Here is a 21131-nt window from a genome sequence, read left to right as displayed (position 1 = left end):
GGCTCGGAAGGTCGTCGGGAGCCGTTGGGAGGGCGGGGTAGCGCAGGTTGAGCGGTGTTAGGGAAGACAAGGGCAGAAAAAGCCGCAAGAAACCATGTTTCTGTGCAAATGAAGCATAAGGGTAAAGTGTGCTCAATCGTAGAACAAAAAAGACCTCACAAGGTTGTTTTTTTTTTCTTTGTTTGCTTGTTTTTTAAGGGATTTCCATGGATACCTTATTCCCTAGTTATCATGACCCTAGCTATTAGGCTCCCAGCACAGGAAAGAGGTGTTTGGAACAGCCTTCTATGATGCAGCGATGACATCATTGGACAAAAGGAAGGGTTAGTGATGTCGCCTTCCTGGACTTGTGCAAAGCCTTTATCATGGTCCCATATAACATCCTTATCTCTAAGAGAGGGCACCCTTCAAATCTGTATATTTGGTGTATAAGGAATTGGTTGAAAAAAGTACTGTGCCCAGGCCTAGTGCCCCCAACACAAGACAAGGAGCAGTTGGAATGGTTCTAGAGGAGGGCCATAAAAATGATCAAAGGACTGGAGCACCTCTCCTATGCAGAAAGGCTGAGGAAGTTGGGCTTGTTTAGGTTGGAGAAGGGTCCTGAGTGTCTTCACTGCAGCCTTTCAGTACTTGAAGGGAGCTTATAAGCAGGGTGGGGACTGAATTTTTACACTGCCTCATAGTGATAGGATGAGGGGAAATGGCCTTAAAGTAAAGGAGAGGAAATTTAGGAAGCTAACATCTAGCCTAAGCCATTCTGTGATTCTAATCTAATAAGTTGTTTGTCAAGACTCATCTCTCTAGTAATGGCTTTGAGATAAGACTGCAACTGAAAATCCTTTTCCGTTTCCCATGGCAATAGCTGCTCATGAAAACTTTCATCCAGTACTGACTTGGAAGACTACAACTGTCACCAACCTTTACAAGTACGTTACGTTTGGAAAGTACTTTCCACCTCAGCCTCCAAAATGCAATTAGTCCCATCATCTGACCACATCTATGCATTCCTATCTGAAAGCCAATTTTATTAAAAAAAAAGTAATAAATACACACACACGCACACCAAAAAACAAACAAACAAACAAACAAAAAAAACAGCAGAAGAAACAGGAGAAATAGGAGAGGAAATGGCCAAGAAAAACATGTTAAAACAAACTCAGCAGAATAATCAGCAAAGAAATGTAGCTAGCTTAAAGATTAAATATAGTGGTTAGACTAAGATGAAAATCTTGTCCAACAGGAAACAGTCTTCCCCAGTGTCTCCTATCTTGTTCGTCTGCTCAGTGCCCCATAAGAGAATTTCTTAAGAAGCAGCATGTCAGCTTCAGAACTAACAGATACAGCCAGTGGGGTTAGCAGCTCAGCAGTCTAGCAATGTTCTAGCTTTATATCATCATAGGAAAATATATCAGCATGTAAGCCAGCTTGAATGAAGTCAGTAATCTACATACTTGAACATAAACTCCAACCTATCCAAAATGATTTTATGTACACGGGTCCTCCTATTTAATTCCATGGAAACTACACCAGATACAAAGAACACAATAACGCTATTTCTCACTATTCTCAGCTACAAAACACTATTTTTCAACATGGTCACCACCATAAGCTATGCATTTTCACCAGCATGAAACAAGAGCCTGCATGCTGTTATCAAAAAGATTTGCGCCAGCAAAGATGACCCACTGTCACAATTACCACTGCTGAGATGCACCACCCACTGCCTCACTGTGCTCACATCCACTCTTCGGTCTCCTTAAATTTTCAGCAAGCATCGATGAATGATCAATGGATGCTTTTTTTCCTGTATGGAAGAATTCAGTGACACACCTTTGCTTCCTATGCACTTCCACATCAGATGCCGTTTTGTCAGACTGCCCCCTATGCTGCCATCTGTCACATGGCAACAAAACATAATGGAATGTTGGTGGGAAGGTTCAACCTCTACTGCCATCCCACCAACATCCACCTCTGACATAGTGAGCCAACATCATAAAATAGGAGGCATTACTTTCAGAGCAGCCCTTGTATTTCGGGATAACACTTTTGTCAGCTATCCAGTTCTATTTTTATTTGCCTATTTTCACATACTTATTGTCACAACATTCACGGAGTGTTTTGCCAGTGTTACAATGGTATCAGGATTTGTCCTGAAATATTAATCTAAGGGCTCAGGCCAGCAATCACTTCACTCTCAAAAACTCCACTGAAGTAAAAAAAACCACTCCCATTATACACTACTGACAGAACCCAGAGGTAAAAATGAGTCTTCCAAAAAATAAAATGAACAGACCATGAATATATATCAGAATGACTTCCCTAAAGTTGACAGCTTATGGGCAACTGCCCAATGTTCTGATTTTGAAAAAAGAGACTCTTGTATAAGGTAATGAAATAAGTGCCTTCAAGATGTATGCTGGGACTAGGGATAGTAACAGAAAAGCAACTTCTGCCTCATAAAAACATGCCACCACAACAGAAATAAGGAAATCAGACAGCAGTCTTTGTCAGTATAATTGAAACTATCCACTGTTCCTGGATTTTATTACTGTATATTAAAATCTCTATTCTATAAAGAATATATACTATTATTTTCGGAACAATCCTTGAAGTAATTTGCCAGAAGAAAAAGGCACAATACAGCAATTGCATGTTGTCTAATTCTTGTAATGTAAATAGGGAAATTTCAAATACATATACCTAGAGATTTGCAAATATAGGCTGCTAGGTGTACCTGTCGTGCCTGAAGGTTTCAAAAAGCCTTTACATTTTTAGAAATAAAGACAAGGTCATGATTTTAATACTATGAACACTGGGGAATGTTATAAAAACAAAACAAACAAAAAACCCAACCAATCAAAAAAACCCAATGCCTTTGTATCTACTTTAGAATTAGGAAAAATCCAGCAACAAAAACCAACCAACCAGCCAAAAACCCTACATATACTTTTAATGCATGCAGAGATAAGAAAAACAAATTGTGAGTGTAGTGGTGACCAATCATGAAGTAAAACCAATCCTATCACATTTTCCTTTGCAACAGCTCCAAAACTTTGAAGACAACTTCTCTGTGCAATAGTATTTCACACAGAGAGAAAGGTTCGTATGAAAAGCTTATGCAATAGCAAAACAGCATCTATTTCATCATTTTAATCACTAATTGAGGACAATTAGCATCATTAGGTTAAAAACTATTCAAGTAACAAGAATGTTAGCAATACATAGAGAATGTTAGTGCAGTCACATCTCATCTAGTTCATGTGCTCTTAACTTTGGCTCTTTTAAGCAATTCTTAGCTTATGTACTTGATACAGCTGTATGTGAGCTAAAAGTAAAATTATACTAATAGCCACCATGGGTAAGGTAAAAAGCAGTGAAGATGCAGCAGAAGAAACCTGAAGGTGCACTAAAAATTTCTGTATCTAATCCAGGTGCTCTAAGGAGGTCAGTGCAGCCTCTATTGCTGCTTCTGCTCAGCTATGGTTACCAAATAGAGCTCAGCAGTCAAGAAAGCAAAGAACATGAAAGAAAGGACAAAGAAGAGGTCAGAAAGATAGAGAATACATCAACGCTGTGTAGAAAAGCAAGTACAGAAAAATATTACAGCAATACTTAAAATACTCGATGTTTATTATGGTGAGATGTTTCAATGAGATATCCATTACAAATCATTACACAAAGTAAGAAATGGAAAAGAGAAGATAAATTAGGAGCTTCTGCTTTCCATGTTCGTGAAAACTACTTCTAATGAAATTTAAAACCGGAATTAAAAATAAAACCTCTGCATAAAACAGTTACAATATGGAAAAATCATTACTATGAGAAGTTACGCTGACTGCAAAAATGAGTATGTTAGTATGGATAACAGAAGTATCCACTCTAACAGGTCTTAATGTTTAAAAATGAGAACCAAATGTTTCCGAGCAGAAGCCTATCTGAAGCTAAAGAGTTATGCTAACTACTGTGAGACTTTCCTACATCCTCTTACTCAGTTCCTGCATCTTCCTCAGGAGCAATCTCATGCTGGACACTGCTGGTAATTGGATTCAGAAGATTCTTTTAATATATACTTGAGATGTACGCACGGTCTTGTAGAGACAAAATGCATTAAGAGAGGAAATGCTTAGGGATTGATTCAGAGCTTGCTATCTTCCTTAAGAGTAAACTGCTTCTACTGAGGCTGGAAGTTTTTTATTCCCTAGCCATTATATATTTGGATGGCAGAGGCCCTGATCCCCGTAGAGCAATAGGATAAAAATTCATCTTCGCTGGAAATCATCTGTAGGGAACACGAAGGTAAAAAAATATTTCAGCAAAAAATAGTCACTGAAGCATGCTATTTTAGCTGACTGGGATCTGACAGTGGGTTAATTTGCGGCAGTCATTTACGAGAATTATGTTGCTTATTGGTCAGTAATTTGACATATTCTAAGCACATACTGTCTTCCTTTCCATGTCTGTGAGAAATTCTACCAGAACCATGAGCGATATTCTTGATTGAGGAAAAATAATAATGACACATATGGCATCCACGTGTACATAGCAGTGGAATCATTAATACCAGTGCTTTACTAAGAGTTGATAGTGATGGAACACTTGCACGTGCTGTACTAAACAATGATGCAACCAAGACTGTGCCTGTACCAGTTCTCATGGGTGTTAGGCTTATAAACATTTGCGTAACAGGCACTTCTATTTTTCTTATCGTGATTAATGCAAAGACAATAATAAGGGAAACTAAAGGCAGAATTTGCTGTTAGTTCTCTTTTAGTATGAATATCCCTAGTGCTCTTATTTTGCTTAAAAGTATGCTTTGTTGAAATTTTTGTACACATATTAAATTAGCTTTAACACTTTGGCATGGCAAATAAGGGTTATTACACAGCAATAGAGCACTCTGGCATTCCATTTCAATATAAAATGAACGCAATTACAGCAATTTTTGGCTTTGCCATTTTGCAGCAATGGAGACCTGCATCCCTTACAGAAACTAGTATATTTATTTTCCGTGATGTTTTCTATGCTAATTTTTGTTTCCAGAGGTAAATTTATCAAGCATTTTAAAGTGCTATAAAGCATTATAAAGTACATCATCTGATGCTTCTTTAAAAAAAATGAATATCTTCTTCACATTAAAAGATAAACAAGTGTAATGTATATAACCAGATAAAATAAATTGGTAAATAGTATTCTTACCAAAGGCCTAAGTTCTGGATGAGTCAAAATATATCCATTGTTTGTAATTGCAAAAGCATATCCATGAATACCTAACTGTAAGAGTAAATGAGAAAGAAATACTAATTAGCATGGCCTACAGTAAATTCTTAAACAAAAAGCAGGCAAACATTCAGTTATCCAGGGCTTAAAGATGGTATTCACAACAGTCACCCACACAGTATTTCACTATAATATATGCAGAGCTTTGATCCCTGACATTTTTGCAAATGAGAACCTGCCATTGTGATGAATTCAGCATATATCACAACTTTAAAATGTCACAGACATATTTTGTTATCTAGGACACTCACTTCTATGTACCTTGGAGTGAATTAGATATATACGCATACATAGTACATCCCATACAACCTGTATCAAATCAAAGGTATGCTGACACCTTCACACATTCCCCGGAGCAGCTAGGTTTGGGTTGCTTCGCTTGTTCAAGTGATGTTGTAAAAGAAGCACTTAAATCAATGATACTGGAAGTACAGTTACACTGATCAAGCAGTGACCTGCCATAGATGATATTTACATTTAGCTCTCTGTTAATTCAGATTCATTGGGAGACACGGACCTATAAGAAATTCATCTAATTTACATGTTTGTACCAAGTGGAATTATGGGACATCATACATGAGCAATGAAATGCTTTATGAAGCCTAACGGGATACATAATCAAATTTAACACTGAACTTATTTAAATAATGCTACTACTCTTTTAACAATACGTCCCTTACACAGCTGACTGCACCTGCTGAGTGCCCAAACATACCTGCAAATCATTCACATGGTCATTCAAACATCCCTTCTTAGCATAACTGTGATGCTAATATAGTATCTTTCTGCAGCTTCAATGTGTAACTGCCTTCTGCCATGCTGAGGGCATGCTTGCTATGCATCCTCACTCAGTGCTTTCCAATTGTGAAGCCAAATAATATGACATTCCATAGAGCTGTGAAACTGCTCAATGTGAATGTGATTCAGTTTCAATAGCCATCTCTTTATGTAAGCATCTTGATTTGTTAAGGTATCAAAACAAAACAAAGGAAAACCCACAACCCAGAAGTATTTTGCTTTGGAGTTTGTTCCATGTTTCTCCCTGCTAACAAACAAACTTTTGAAAACATAATATTTCCCTTGTTCCCTATGAACAATCTGGTTGAGCAAAGAGAAAACTGTTCTTATTCAGCAATATGCTTTACCAAGATGTTTAAATTCAATTCAAGCTTTTTTTTTTTATTTCCTCAAACTTTAGTCCATTCTTAAATGCTTTGCTGAAGTGGGTCCTCGGGACTTTGTCTGGCACGAAGCAATGTGAGAAAGGTTGACAAGCTAGAATCATTTCTAAGAGATAAATAAGACAGCAACTCTACAGGCTTCTGTAATTTTCTGGGAATATATAACGGGGTATTACATTATGGCAAGGTCATAGAGAAAACACGCCAGGTAAATTTATACCATATCTGTCTGCGAGTGATTGTATATGGTCAACTGTATCTCCTATAGAGAAGATTGTTTCATAAATTAGCAGTTTTCCTAAAGCAATAAACTTCTGTGAAAGTAATGGAAGGTGATATGTTCTTGGCATCTCTTCATAAAGGAAGGAGAACCAAAATAATAACAGTGGACATATTTTACCTATTATAGTATGACAAGTGAACTAGCTGTTGGCTAAATATCAGATCTTGAGTATAACTGCCTGTGTTGATAACTGCAGAATGATGTCCAAGCAATGGATGTCAGGTAACAAAACAAATGTGGGTGGTACACTTCACAGCATAAAAAGCATTTGCCAATTTGAAGTATACCAGCACAGCAAGGGTAGTATTTGTTGCGTGTTGTGCAATACATGAGACTGTATACTTTGCACATAAAATGCGTTGGTTTGAGAGAGAGTATTGCTTACAGCTGTGTTGCCACTTTTAAGCTTGAACTCTCTAAATGACAAACTGATTGAGAAACGAAAAAATTTTGTAACAGTAAAATGGCACATGAAAAGTAAATCCAACCCTACCTTATTAAGAACAAACTCCCACTGACATCTGGGGAAGTTTAGTCTGGAAAATGACTGCTGAAAATAGCTCATTGTTATTATTCATCTTCCTCGGCATAAAACCCATCTCATCCAAGCTGAGAGAATTCCAGGTCAGCAGAATTCTATTTCCAACCAATCATTTTATATCCCTGTGTGAATTTTATTTCACATACTGCCTCTCCAGGAATGGGTCCCAGGGGCGATTATGCTCTTGCAATTGCATGGTCTTTTTACTGTTCAGAAATGTTTATGGTATGTGAGACTGGAAGTTATAACTCAAATGGTTTCACTAACGTAATTGTATTGCATGATATTGATGCCTCTTGTAATAATCTTCTCTTGCATTACATCCTGCAGTATAAAATGTACTTTCAAATAGTCTTGTATTCAAAAACAGGATTGTATATTACTTCCTCAGAAAACTGAGTCTTTAAAAATATTATACCTTATGAATAAACCAGAAATTTTAATCTCCTTGCCTATCTTCTCCTTTTCTGAATCATTTTGAATAAATCTGCTGCAGTACCTGTCATTCAGGGCCCACACTCTATACTTTGTGTATTCAGAATATGTCCAAATCTTACAGAAGCCTTCTGAATAATAGCTCTATGATTTGGCCATTATTGTATAGCCAAGAACAGCCAGGCTTTCATCAGTCATACCTTCAGTTACTATAACACTGTTCATCCTTTTCATTGCAAATGAAACTTGTTCTACTCTTAGCTTATGGGAAGGTGACAACAAAGATTTTCATAGCTCCAGATTTAGCACATGCAGTCCTTTTCTCTGCCACCTTCTAGTGATTCTGCATACACAAATGGTATAATCTAAATTTTGGTTAATTAACTTCAGTGGTTCCTGTATTGAGACCGTACTATTATTTATCCTGACCTGGAATGTCTTTCTTCACTAAGTCCTGCTTCCAAGGTGTCTTCTGCTGCCTCTTCTCACACTGCAAATTTCTTTCCAGTTAGGACAGCCTTTCTGTTCTGTATTTGCATAATGTCTATCCCAGTCGGATGCAAGTTGCAAGAAATTATTGCCATACACCATATCAATATAATTTTCATTATTTTATGTATTTTTTTTAAATCAAATTCTCATTTAATTTAAACCACCCAAATGTAGCATGTTGATCTACAAATTCATTTGCTAATTGCCAGTGCATTAAAATTAGAATGGACTTGAAACTTTTACTTATTTTTTTTCCTTTCCTAGTTTTACTTTTTTTAGTTTTACTTTGTTGTTGTTGTTTAAATAACTGCTGCATGTTCTGCAAATTTTGTTTTAAAAAATATTTAATGTAGAATTTTTGCTGACTTTGAAAAGCTACATAGAGGGAAAATATTTTATGAAGACTGGGTAGAAGGGAAAGAACCAGTGGTCTGGTTGGGCATTCGCTGAAATGCACCGCTTCAATTTGGTACAGGAAAGATACATGGGCGGGAATCCTAAAGGCAAGATTTTTGTGTGCTCTTAATACAAAATTATTCAAATATTCTGCACTAATTTCTTGTTATTTTGTGCAGTGTTCTGCTTATATTGGGTGGTTGAATGGCCTCATTTATTTTATTAAAGATGACCTTCTAGAGCATACTGAGACGTGCAGAAAATCAAAGATGAAGCCATACATTAATTCTAGCAGGAAAAATTGGCTATACAGAGGTAAAACTCCTGAGGAAAATGGGTGACATAGTGGAGCTAAGTCAGTATAAACATAGAATTGCCCTCTAGTTTTCATTTTCCATAAATAAATGTCAAATAAATAATATTATATCACATATACTGAGAATAAGTAATATATAATATTATAATATATAATAAATAATATACAGTATAAATAATATTATATCACATATACGACATATCAACATTTGTGAATTACCTTGTATTTTGGAATAGCTTTTAGAAGTTCTTTAACTGGGACGTCTGTGCCAACTACTCCCAGGAGAATCCCTTTTGATCTCTGAAAAGAACAATAAGACGTACTGAGAAACACAAAGGTAATGAACATTCTCACCAGTAATTAAACATTGTAGCTACTCTAGAGAAGTGAATAGATATCAGAGAGATCATTTAAAAGGTAGGGAAAGCAGAGGCTGGTACTGTTAATCCAATCAAGCAGTCATTTAGTCAATAATGGTTCTCCCTTCTACTATATCTGCAATTCAGATAGAAAAGGTATTCAAACTTTCAGTAGTCGTTGAGTCCGTCTACAGAAAATCTTCTCCATGTGAAATAGTTTCCAAATGAAAAAAATATAACTGAAATGTGTTACTCCCTTCATTCAAAATTTATCCTGCTATTCAGTAAGCAAAAGAGAAGGACTAAGCATAAAAAGTATGCATAATTTTCTTTAATAAAGTCTTAAATTAACAAAAGTAGACATATACATATATATGAGATATATACAAGTAATTAAATTCTGGATCTACACAATAGAAGCCTACCAGTACAAAGAAGAAAAATATATGGATTATCTGCTGTAAGAAGATAACATAAAAGAAAGAGAATGCTGTTGCCTGAGTTTTTCTCTTAGATGTAGGGTTTTATTATTTTATTATGGTGTCTACGGTATAGATATTTGGGATTATTTGTTCACATTTTTATGTCAACACAGGGTTAATAACTGTAGACTAAATAAGAATAAAAGAATAAAAATTTACAGAGCAGGCTAAAACATTGTTAGGCTCCTAAAAGCAACTTCCCAGCAGCCACCCTATGATCACACAGTAGAAACAGTCTGAGTACTTACAGTCTCATTTTGCTTACTAAATACCGGCATGGCAACAGTTGTCATCAACACCAATCCCTGATCGTCAGCAAGCTATATTTAAAAAAGAAATATTATCTCTAAGAACCAAGGAATAATTACAGGCATGACTGCATTTTTCAATTACGTTTTCTTCGTTAAAGTGAGAGAAGGCAATTTATCTAAATGATGCTTATCAGTTTAGAATTGCAGTTAGTCCAGCCCAGCCCCACCCTGCTCCATTTCAACTATAGCAGCTCTGCCCACCCCACCATCTGGACTGGCAGGAAAGATGTCTCTTCTTCATTCCTATTGCAATTTCCCGTGAGAGACACGAAGGGGCTGGAATGTGGATTGTGGAAGCAGCATGTGCAGTAGCAAAGCAGCTGGAGCTCTGTTCCACATCTTTCCCAGTGTCAGCTATGCCAAGATTGCCTTGGGTTGTTTTCTCCCAGCTAGGAACAAGAGGTCATGAGTTGCATGCACTTCGTTTCTGGTTCAGATTGAGATCTCATCAGCTAGCACTGCAGCAGAAAGGATGACAGCCAGTAAGGATCCCAAGAGCATCTTTGCTCCATCCGGTTTCAGTTTGCTGGACTAAGTGGTGGCATGAAGCATTAGCTGATGCTACACTTCAGGTTGCAACATATTTCTTCAATTTAGTAAGAAAACAGATCTCCTGAACTTGGTTCCATTCAAGAGAAACATGCTTATCATTGACCACAGGAGAGTGGCTTTGCTCAGACTATTGTCTCTTCGTGCTCTCTGGCTATATCTCTCACTGTATCTCTGCCATAAGGTAAGTGTTAGCTGTAGTGCTCAAGCAACAAGCACTGCTATGTGTGCTTGTGAATCTCCATCATCTACATATGAAAGATAATGCAAGGAGGAAGTTGAGAGTTACTGTTAAACACTTTCTGCCCCTATAATTTTGGAAGACATAAATGTCTTCCAAAGTTTAAAAAGCTTATCCTACTTTTAAAAGTATGACATATCCAGTTTTAATCACCACTTTACTGTGATTTATCATTTCTAAGGACAATTAAGTTCTGCTAAATTGTATCTGTGTTTAGCCAAATTCACCAGGAGAGACAATCTTACTGAAAAAATTTGGAGGTGAGAGTCATACCAATTGCAACAGTGATAGTCTCCTACTGCTGCTCCATCAGTATCATACTTTCTGAACTCAGGCAGTATTTTAAAACCATTTTATTTTTGAGAATTTGTGCAATTTTTTTCCTAACAATACTTTCTTCTTTTTTTTTTCAACAATGAAATAGCTATTAGCTCTAAATTTTCAGAACGCAAAGCCCATATATTGTTACAACAATATTTTATGAATCATGTTTCACATTAATAAATTAGACAAGGAAAATCTAGAATGTTACATGGCTTGCAGCTCCCCATCTGTTTCAGGAGGACTTCAGTTTTCCCAACTGAAGCATGGCACTATCTTATGGTGAGGAAGAATGTTTGAAGACATCAGACAAACACAAATGAGTTTTAGGATCAAGGTTTACATCTGATAAGGAATCACCAGGGGCATGAGGTGGAACCAGCTCACAATCATGTTCTATTATTTGTTTTGTTTTCCTTTTTAATAAATACTTAATTTCCAGTCCTGATACAATCCTTGATCTATTAAACAATAGTAAATTACTAAGAAACAAACAAAAGAAATACCAACCCAACAAAACACTGAGTCCAGGGGTTGTGCTAAAAGCAGCTGAACTAGCCCAGGAATGTACCCTCTTTGGCTACAGTAGTACAGTTAAGCACACTGACATGATTTGTATGGAGAGGAGCCTGCTGTGGTATTGATGTTCAATAGTCCTGAACACATGTACACCAGGAACTGAAAAAGCGTTCTGCTGATTATGGGGTGACATCTTGGAGCGTTTAGTGATTTTATATGATTGCCCAGGGTTGTTCATCTCTGACATTATGAATTTCTCAAGTATCATTATGGAATTATTTTACAGTGAGCCTACTTACTCTCAAGGGATTACTAGAAACAATTTATCAGATAGGATGCCAGCCAAGGGACTTGTCAGTAAAGTTTTAGGGTGTTTGAAATTCTTTAAATGGGGGAAAAAGAATAGTATGGAGTTCCTGGGAAATTCTGAGAACTGATCGTGAACTCTCAAAAGTAACTATGGAAGCATGCCGATAATTACTGCCCTGTAATTGTGATATCTGCAAGTATCTACAATTGCTAATGCAATCGTTTTTCGTGGAAGTGCAATTTTATTTTTAATAGGTTTTTGACTTTTTTTCTTTTTTTGGTTAGATGGGCAGGTTGTTGGCTGATTCTGTAAGGGGAGTCAGAAAATAACTGGATGATTGATGACTTGTGTTTGGAATGTTTCATCGAGTTACCAACTTATGCTGCAATATTCACTTCTGTTAGATTGTGAGGAGTTACCTCCAGGGGAGGACCACTTTATTCCCTGGGCAATGATATTTTGACTTTGAAATAGTAGAATGGTAGCCACTGGGTATTATTGTTAAGACAATTAAAGCTCGCGTCAGTGAATACACTGCAAAGGAAGCCATGATCTAGGAATTCTGCATTCTTCTTTTTAAGTCTGACAATTTCTTACATACAACAGAACTCTGTGACAGCTTATGCAAATGTTCAAAAAACTTAGTAATTCTGGGAAACAAATAAACAGAAACATTCTAGTCACTGCTAAAACCTCCCAAATTGCTTATATTAGTAACAATCATGTATTACTAATATTATGTGACTTACTAGGATTATTATTATTTTTTACTTTTTTGCATCATCAGCAAATAATTAGAAGTTAATATTTAAAGAAAAATATTAGATATCACAAATTCAGAATAACAATTTATAATCATAAAATTTTTGAGTGGCTGTTCTTATTTCAGAATTTCATATTATTGTGCAATAATTAGTAAGAGTAATACACTCTTCAGGTACTTATTTACTACTTTTCTCCCCATACCAATATGTAGATAATCCTTTTCATTTCCAAACGTATCTACTGGGCAAAGTCATAGTCTCTGAAAACAATCATGTAGGGACATGCAAAAGAAAATACTGTAACCAAATATTTCTTACAGGAAACCTCTTAAGGTATGTTTTTTTTAACTCATAAGCACAATGTGCCTACTTCTAAACAGGTAACAGCTCATTTACACACAAGAACAGGGATTTTTAGTGTTGTGGGCAAATACACAGAACAATATTCATTGGATATATTGTAATAATCTAATCAGCTGGGTGGTTAAGAGTTACATATAGTAGCGAACCCTAGGGAATGACTGAAACCTGAAGCAACACACTTGTAATCTCAATTTCTAACTAGGCTTTACCTTATCCAATTTCTTAGAACAAACTACCACCAACAGTCACTGCTACTTCTATGAAGACATGCTTAATTTGGCATATTTCATCCTTCTGAGAATTGGAAAATATGTTCTAAGCTTACATGGTTCATCTTTACCAACCTCGACAGATTCTAGAGGATGGTAATGTTCACAGGAAGCAGGTAGGGTATGACAAATGTATATTTGCACAATACTGTGTTTATTATTTATATGGTGTCTGCTGAAACAAGATGCTGCTGGTGGATTCATTTTGTTCACAAATAAGGATAAATTTCGACCCAAATGCTAGAACCTCATCTAAATTAATATGCAGAGCCACTAATAACTCTGACTTCTTCCAGCACATTGAGAATCCTTTTTTTTTTTTAATTCTCCTCTACTACTGTTCTGTTTTTTTTCCAATGTTTAGTATTTTTTTTTACACTTCATATTATTAATAAATCAAGTTTTTTTCTGTTTCTTCAATGCGTAGTAAGTGGCTTAGTTATTCTTTACCTGGGACATCACATTCATTAATGCACCCAGGTTCTGGCTGACATCAAACCCCAGCTGTTACTTAGCAGCATATCAGTTACTACATCTTGATTGCCTTCAAGTGGTTATTTAATAACTCTTGAAGTGTGGAGTCATCTTCATGCTTAATGCAAAACTCTATGTGCAGCATGGCACTGAAGTATACTTGCCCCTTAATCTGTTAGATATTTATTTCCCACTGAATAGGAAGGAGTTTCTACTTTTCCAAAGACCAATTTAGTATGTTTACACGGGCCTTACATCTTACGAAACAAACCCCCAGGTTTACCTTATCACACAGGATTTCCACAGACATTTTCTTCAAGAAGGTTTTTCCATAATTTGCGAGCATGGAGAAAAGAAATATGGAGAAATAGGCTGCCCCATAAAACAGAGTGGTCGTTTAGAGAACAAAAGAAGTCACTTAACGTTCAGTTCTCTTTCCTCTTGCCATTTTCTGACTGTTGCATTTTGATTGAGACCTGCAGCTAATGAGTGCGCTAATCAACATCTCCTATTTAGTGTACAGGCAAGAGAAGTTACAGCAAGATGGCCAGATTTTCAAAGACAATGTTACTAGTGTTCTATTACTACTAACATCTAATATCTATTACTGTTATTTTGTATTTATATATTGTGCAGTGATTATAACAAAGCCAGGCTCTGCTAGTGAGGAAGCAGTCACTGTCTCCTGAGACAGAAGAACAAGTACCAGAGCCCGTATCCTTTTTTAGATATTATTTCAGATCCTTCAAAGAAAATATGCAGCACTGTTTCACTTTAGCTGGCTCTTAAGTGACGTTTTAAGATCCTGTTAAATAAAAGTATTCTCTAATTGTTACTGCTAAATGAAAGATGCCAAATAAACAATATATAAATTAATTTTCTAATTACTTTGAAGGGGGAATTCTGTATTTTGTTGCTAATCTTTGAAATATGATTAGCCACAGAAAGGAAACAAATTCTGATTTTGTAAACTTGTAATTGCTTGGTATCTTTTGGAGTTTAGATTTTGTATTTTAGATAATCACAGAGCATACCAGAGTTTCTAGAATTTGACACTGTATTAAAAAGACAATTATCCAAGAAAATACTTGATCTGAAACTTCAAAAAATCTACTTTTACAAAATTTATTATGTCTATGATTTACATTATAAAATCCTAGCAGGCCTGTTCAGTTCAGAAGTGAACTTTCATAACGCTAATTCTTTCCAGCCTACATTTCCTGATTTATACAATATCTAGATCCATAAATGAGAATTTTTCTTGTGATTTTTTTTTTTTCCTTAAAATAGTCCTTGTTTCTGCATTAACACTAGACTGCAACAACAGTAGAGCAGTTTTTCTGAACAGGACATCTCTTGCCACAGTAGCAGCTATGATTTCCACAAAACTCAGCTGACTTACAGTGCTGGAATAGCAGAAAAAGTCCACAGGCTGTCCTATTTACAGGGCAGATTTTAAATTTGGAGTTAAAATTCAGAATTAAAAAATGAGATAAGAAGCAAGCTTAGGAGGCTGAACAGAGGCATTTGAGCAAGTATTTGAGAAGAGTTGTGTAGCTATGCTGACCTATGAAGCATTGGTCTGTGGACCTGAAAGGAAATAGGACTTAAGGGAAAAGGGCAAAGAAATAGGTCAGAGTGAAGGTCTGTTGGCCTACACAGCCATATGCCCTGTGCAAAAGCTGAAAAGTGGAAAAGAACATTGCTACATTCAAAAGGACTGAAAATAGGGTGAAAATTTTGGGCATGGGAACACTGAAAACTCTGTGACAAGGCATCAGAGCTGAAACTGGCTGCTACAGTTTTGAAAATTTATCCATAGCAGGCAGTAGTTCCACAGGGATGTACTTGAAATATGAGTTTCATGCTGAGGATTTGTTTTTATTTCAGTACCTCGAATAACTCTATCACATTCCCAGTTCATCCCTCTCCTTCCTTTCTCCACTCAGGATTAGCCTTGTTTCACCTGGTGTCGTCTTCCCCTCAGACTTCTGTGTTCTGAGCAGTCATGAGACAGGCTGGTGGCATCAGAAAATTGGAATTCGACCATTTAATTGTTTTATATAGATTACTGGAATGAAGAATAGCTATTATTTTAGCTTAGATATAAATTGTGGCCCGGGACCATATAGGAAACTGTGTGAGTGTTAAAAGTTACAGGGATACGTCTATGTTTAGCCACACAAAAGTGAAACACCAAAAACCATCAGTTTAAAATGCTTACTCAGTTAAGATTGGCAAATTGTTTACTCAGTGCTATTAAATATCAAGTCACTTGCTAAGGAGTGTGAGGAAAACACTTGGAGACTAAATTTAAGATCCTGTTTAACATGTACGCAGAAATCTTAAAGCAGGTTTCTGAATGGGTCACTCAACCTTATATACATTATAAAATTGAAAGATAATAGCACCTCATCTGGAAACAGAAACAAAGGAATAATAAATCAGGGTCAAAATGTTTACTACGTTATTATTTTATATCTCATTAGATTCAATTTAGCTTCTATAAATTTACAAAAATGCTAAAATTACTAGCCATGCACTTCAGTGAATCAGCAGCTTTGCAAATGTTTTATTTTCTATTCCCAGTGACAGTCAATTCAACACTTCAAAGTATAGGAAGGTAAATGATGCAGGGAATGATAAATGATGTTTCCAAATGGCTGTAAGATGATAGCATCAAGATAAAAGGAGGGCAAAGCACTACTTACAGAAGTTAAGGGATAACACAGAAAGAGAGAAGAAAGCTGTCAGGAACTTTTGGGCAATAAACATCATCAAAACATTTCTATATGGAGGAAATACGATTCTATTCATGAGAGAACCATTAAATTTTTTTTCTATGTTCCTAAACACAACTATCTGCTTCTGATTTATGCGCCTAATTTATTCAATTCTACCTGTTCATAAAAACTAAGTAGAACAAAACATCACAGCAGGAGAAGGACAACAGATTTGAGTCCCGCTGCGTTTGTTCAAGAAAGCAAGGAAAGCTTTCCTGCTAGGAAACCAAACACCTTTTCGAGCTATTAAAAAGGAATAGCTTTTGTTCATCCATGAATACAAAAACTGCTTTTCAAATGTTTTTCAATAATAAAGGTCATTTTGGAAGCCAAAGTGAGAAAGTCAGAAAATTGCTAAATTTGAGTTATGAGTTCATTATTATTATTTTCATTTTCACAGTCATGTAGGATGATGCTCTAGAAAGATGCAGAAAAATGATATAGATGACATAAGATATTCACATTCATTTATTTGTCTGGATAGTGGCTCTCCTTTAGACTCACTGGGTATTCTTAGACACAATTTCTCATGAAAGCTACATGATCGTATTAAATCAGCACCTTTATCACCTGAAATTATGTGAACTTTTTATCATTATCATAATTAGTAGTTTTAATATTTTTAATTTGTGGCATTATCTATTTCAATTATAGGGAATAATGCAAAGCTCCTTTCAGGTCAAATATCGTGCTTCAACCGACATCCAACTTAAACTCCTCATACTTCATTACATCTGCACTCCAAATCTGCATTTTCAACAATTTGTTATTTAACTGTCAAAGACAGACTAGAACCCGTGGTCTTCAAAATTAATAGCTAATTACCACAGAACATTGACTAAACACTGAAAAGACTGTATCCAAATGTTTCATATAAAAGACATAACATTTCATCAGGATGACCAAGTATTTATAATGGATACAAAATAGTAAAGGTAAACTTCGAATGCCACATTTTTCTTTCAGATCACTAGAAGATTAAAGTGAATATGTTTAGAGAGACATGACTGTTTGAAATGTTTATAGAGAAAACATTTGCAATATAATACATAGAATCCAACAAAAATACAGTTCAAGTTCATACACCATATGGCAAAAAATGTACACTAGTGACTAAGTCATTCATACAGGCAAATGTATATCAGTCCTGTGTTGCTTCCCTTCACCTTGCAGATAGGTAGATAGAGATTCTTTGGCTTGGTGTTTGTGTTGTGTTTGCCATATTCTGGCTTGCTGGAAGAAAACTTGGATATTAAGCAATATTTTTGTGTGGCACCAAATGGGAGAAAATTTTGGCTTCTGATAACTGACAGTTAACATTTTTGTTGCTTCATGTATAACCGTGGCAAACTCTTGACCAGTTTAAGACTGAACAGCAAGCTCCTATATCTGGAAATCTCAATGCACTGAACTGAACTTTAAGTTTGAATGGTGTCATAATAAACTCAGATAGGAATATGAGAAAAATACAGCTATGAAGCATTTGCTCAGGTTTAGTTGGTTGAAGAGCAGAGAGAAGAGAATTTAGATTTTGAGCTAAAACACTGGTTTTCATTAGCACACTGCCATTGTGATTCTCTGCAAGGGAATCCAAGAGAAAATACAGATTCAAATAAGGTAGGATCGAGGGACAGGAAGAAAACTCCTAGAGTAGAAAGGTTTTCATAATCACATATAAAGTAGCCTCATAAAGATCAATCTGCTAGGAGCAAAGTAAACCTGTCAGTAAGAAATATCAATCAGCATTTCCTGCCTTAAAGTCTACTATCTTCACATAACAAGCAGGCTATGTTTAAAAAAAGGTTCATTCTTACCTGAAATTATCGAAAAACCTCAGAGACTACTTTTATCTGTCCCCCTTCATTCATTCCTTTCCATCCCTCTCCTCTTTCTCTACATGAAGGTATATATTATGGCACACACATACAAGGTATGTGGCTATAGATTTGCACTGATTTGCTTGATGGTTACACACTTGAATAATTTGTATTAGAATATTACTTAATAGTTCAGAAATGTAGACATTACAATCTAAAATACAGTATCACATGACACTAGCAAGCAGCCTGATATAAATTTCTTCAACAGCATATTTTAATCTCACCCTGTTTCTTCTTTCTGCAAACTGTTAGGAGAAGTATTTGGCATAAACAAGTAGGTTAACATGAATAAGTCAAGGTTAGCCAGTCTTTTAGCACTTCTACTTGTCCAGGAAGCTGTAAACAAAAGAATATTAATCCACCTATTTCCAGAGGAAAAAAATAACAGCACCACCTTTTCTTACCATAACGCCACATTTGCTAGGCTCCAGAGCACACAAGAACAAACTATGGACATAGGCCAGTGTGATAGACTACCATACTACCTACAGATTTAAAACAGGATTTTCTGAGATCCATGAGCAAGAAAATCTCAAATATACATGGCAGTATAAAGCTACAAATTTCCATAATCAGATTTCTTGCTTTTTAAATTAAAAAGTACATTGAATACACTAATGAACCATTCTAAAGTTTTGAGGTCCATGGGTGCCCTAACCATTGCACAGAAGCTATTCACTGATAATCACTTGATCTATAGTTTTCATTAAAAATTCAACTTTTATCATCATTCAAAGGCTATTAATAATAATGCATTTAAATTTCTATGACATTCCATATTAAAAGTGCTTTATCTAGAATGAGAATTAATTGAATACGTAGGTGTTGCTATTCCCCAATATATTCAATTAATTTTTTCATTTCAGTGCTTCAAATCACAACCCACAAAATAGCATCTAGGTTTTCTGTTTTCTAGAAGCTTTGATTATATTTGTGAAATATACAAGAATGAGGGAACAAGCATCAAGCAATTCTTAGATTTTGCCACAATTATTGTGCTTTCATGATGTGCAGAAGTGACTGCTAATATACCATATCGATGCAGAAGTTGTTTAAAAAGCATATTATATAAAAACTGCTTGCAACCTATTAGAGAAGTCAAATGTCGGATGTATTCAAAGAGGTGCTGATAGATACAGTGGGGAGCAGTGAAAGGGTAACAGCTATAACATGGGTTCTGCTGTCTCTATAATAGAAATAAAAATGGTCTAGAGATGTTTCACATACAGTAATGGGGGGAGTTCACTTTTTTCTCATTATTCAAATTGTTGATAAAATAACTTCCCTGCTGTTTTCAAGTTGTAGGCCGCTATATGCCTATTGTGTTCAAATAGCTCATGTGTTTGAAGAGCTGCTCTTAGCAGGCCACAATGCATTGCTTTGATGTCCAGGGCCCCAATATGGTGAACTATTTCACTGATCACTACTGTACCAAACTCACGACACCATGGAAACATGAAAGACTGGTGATTACTTTGAATAGCTAAGATCTGAGTAAAATATTTTACCTTTTGAGCCTGAGGGAGCTGGAAAACAACAAAACAGAACAAGCAATCATTATACATTAAATAAATTTGAACAGCTACTTCAGCTGTTGTATTCATAAAATCACAAATGTAATAAAATATAAAAGAAAGAATCCAAGGAAACTTTACACTGAGGGCTTATACTAACTTAATCATTATTTGACAGCTTCTCTGCTAGGTATCACAAAAGTACCAGCAGCTTGTTAAATACCATGCTACTAAGAAACAAATTATTTTTTCATCAGATATGGTATCACACTTGAATTGTGAAGTAGTTCCATCTTGCTGTACACAAATATAATTCAACATAAAGATAGTTTCAATTTAAAACCAGTCATTCTTTATTTGTAAAGATCTAAATCTATAGTTATTAAGAATAAAGTGGCCATTAGGAGAAGTTTATTGCATTAAAGTAGGCTGAATTCTCAGGAAAGAAAAACAAAATGATAGTGTCTGTTTATGCAAACATTCTATCATATATGCATACAATACAACAATGTATGCATAGAAGAACATGTCTATAGTGTAATGAGTATGATTAGACACACGTATGCACAAACACAAGATGGTTATGCATATATGCCTATTCACACGACACATGTTCTTAAGCAAGATTACCCCATAACTGCAAAGTATTTACAAAAACAACTCACATAAGAAAGTATAGAGAGCAGGCATTAGACTCATTACATCCAAACACCTTATTTATCAGAGTTGAAAATAAGTTCTGTTTCCTTTCCACTTAAGGGAAAAAAAACCTCACTGCAGATAATGGAGAGGAACTTAGAAAAATAAACTATTATCATCACAATATGTTTATATTTTTTCAAAATTCTTCTCCTTTTACTTTCAGTCTCAGAGAATTTCATTACACACAGCAATTTAGCCTTGTGCTAAATCCACCTCAAAAATTCCCATTTTCCCACACAAATTGTTTCTTTATAGGCATCAGCTGAACACGGAACAGGCAGGTGAGTTAATATCAAATGCCAAAAGACCTTCAGTATCTCTGATCTTCCAACAGACATTTCTCTCTCCCTCTTTTTTTTTTTTTTTAAA

At 35.7% G+C, this 21131-nt stretch overlaps 1 protein-coding gene across 3 annotated transcripts in view; it reads right to left on the bottom strand.

Annotated features, from left to right (window-relative positions):
• The window catches only part of CACNA2D3 (calcium voltage-gated channel auxiliary subunit alpha2delta 3), a 399128-nt gene that overhangs the window by 101380 nt on the left and 276617 nt on the right, over positions 1–21131 (bottom strand). For all 3 annotated transcript variants that reach the window (XR_004161297.1, XM_031555548.1, XM_010718481.2), the window contains exons 14-16: positions 10011–10082; positions 9141–9221; positions 5197–5271 (exon numbers count right to left, since the gene is read on the bottom strand). Coding sequence is in view for 2 of the 3 variants with exons in the window: in XM_031555548.1 (XP_031411408.1) it covers positions 5197–5271; positions 9141–9221; positions 10011–10082 (228 nt within the window). In the remaining variant the exon portion in view is untranslated. The remainder of the gene's footprint in view (positions 1–5196; positions 5272–9140; positions 9222–10010; positions 10083–21131) is intronic.

Source organism: Meleagris gallopavo, chromosome 14 (genome assembly GCF_000146605.3).
Source record: "Meleagris gallopavo isolate NT-WF06-2002-E0010 breed Aviagen turkey brand Nicholas breeding stock chromosome 14, Turkey_5.1, whole genome shotgun sequence".
NCBI lineage: Eukaryota > Metazoa > Chordata > Aves > Galliformes > Phasianidae > Meleagris > Meleagris gallopavo.
This window is presented reverse-complemented; position numbering and strand designations above follow the sequence as displayed.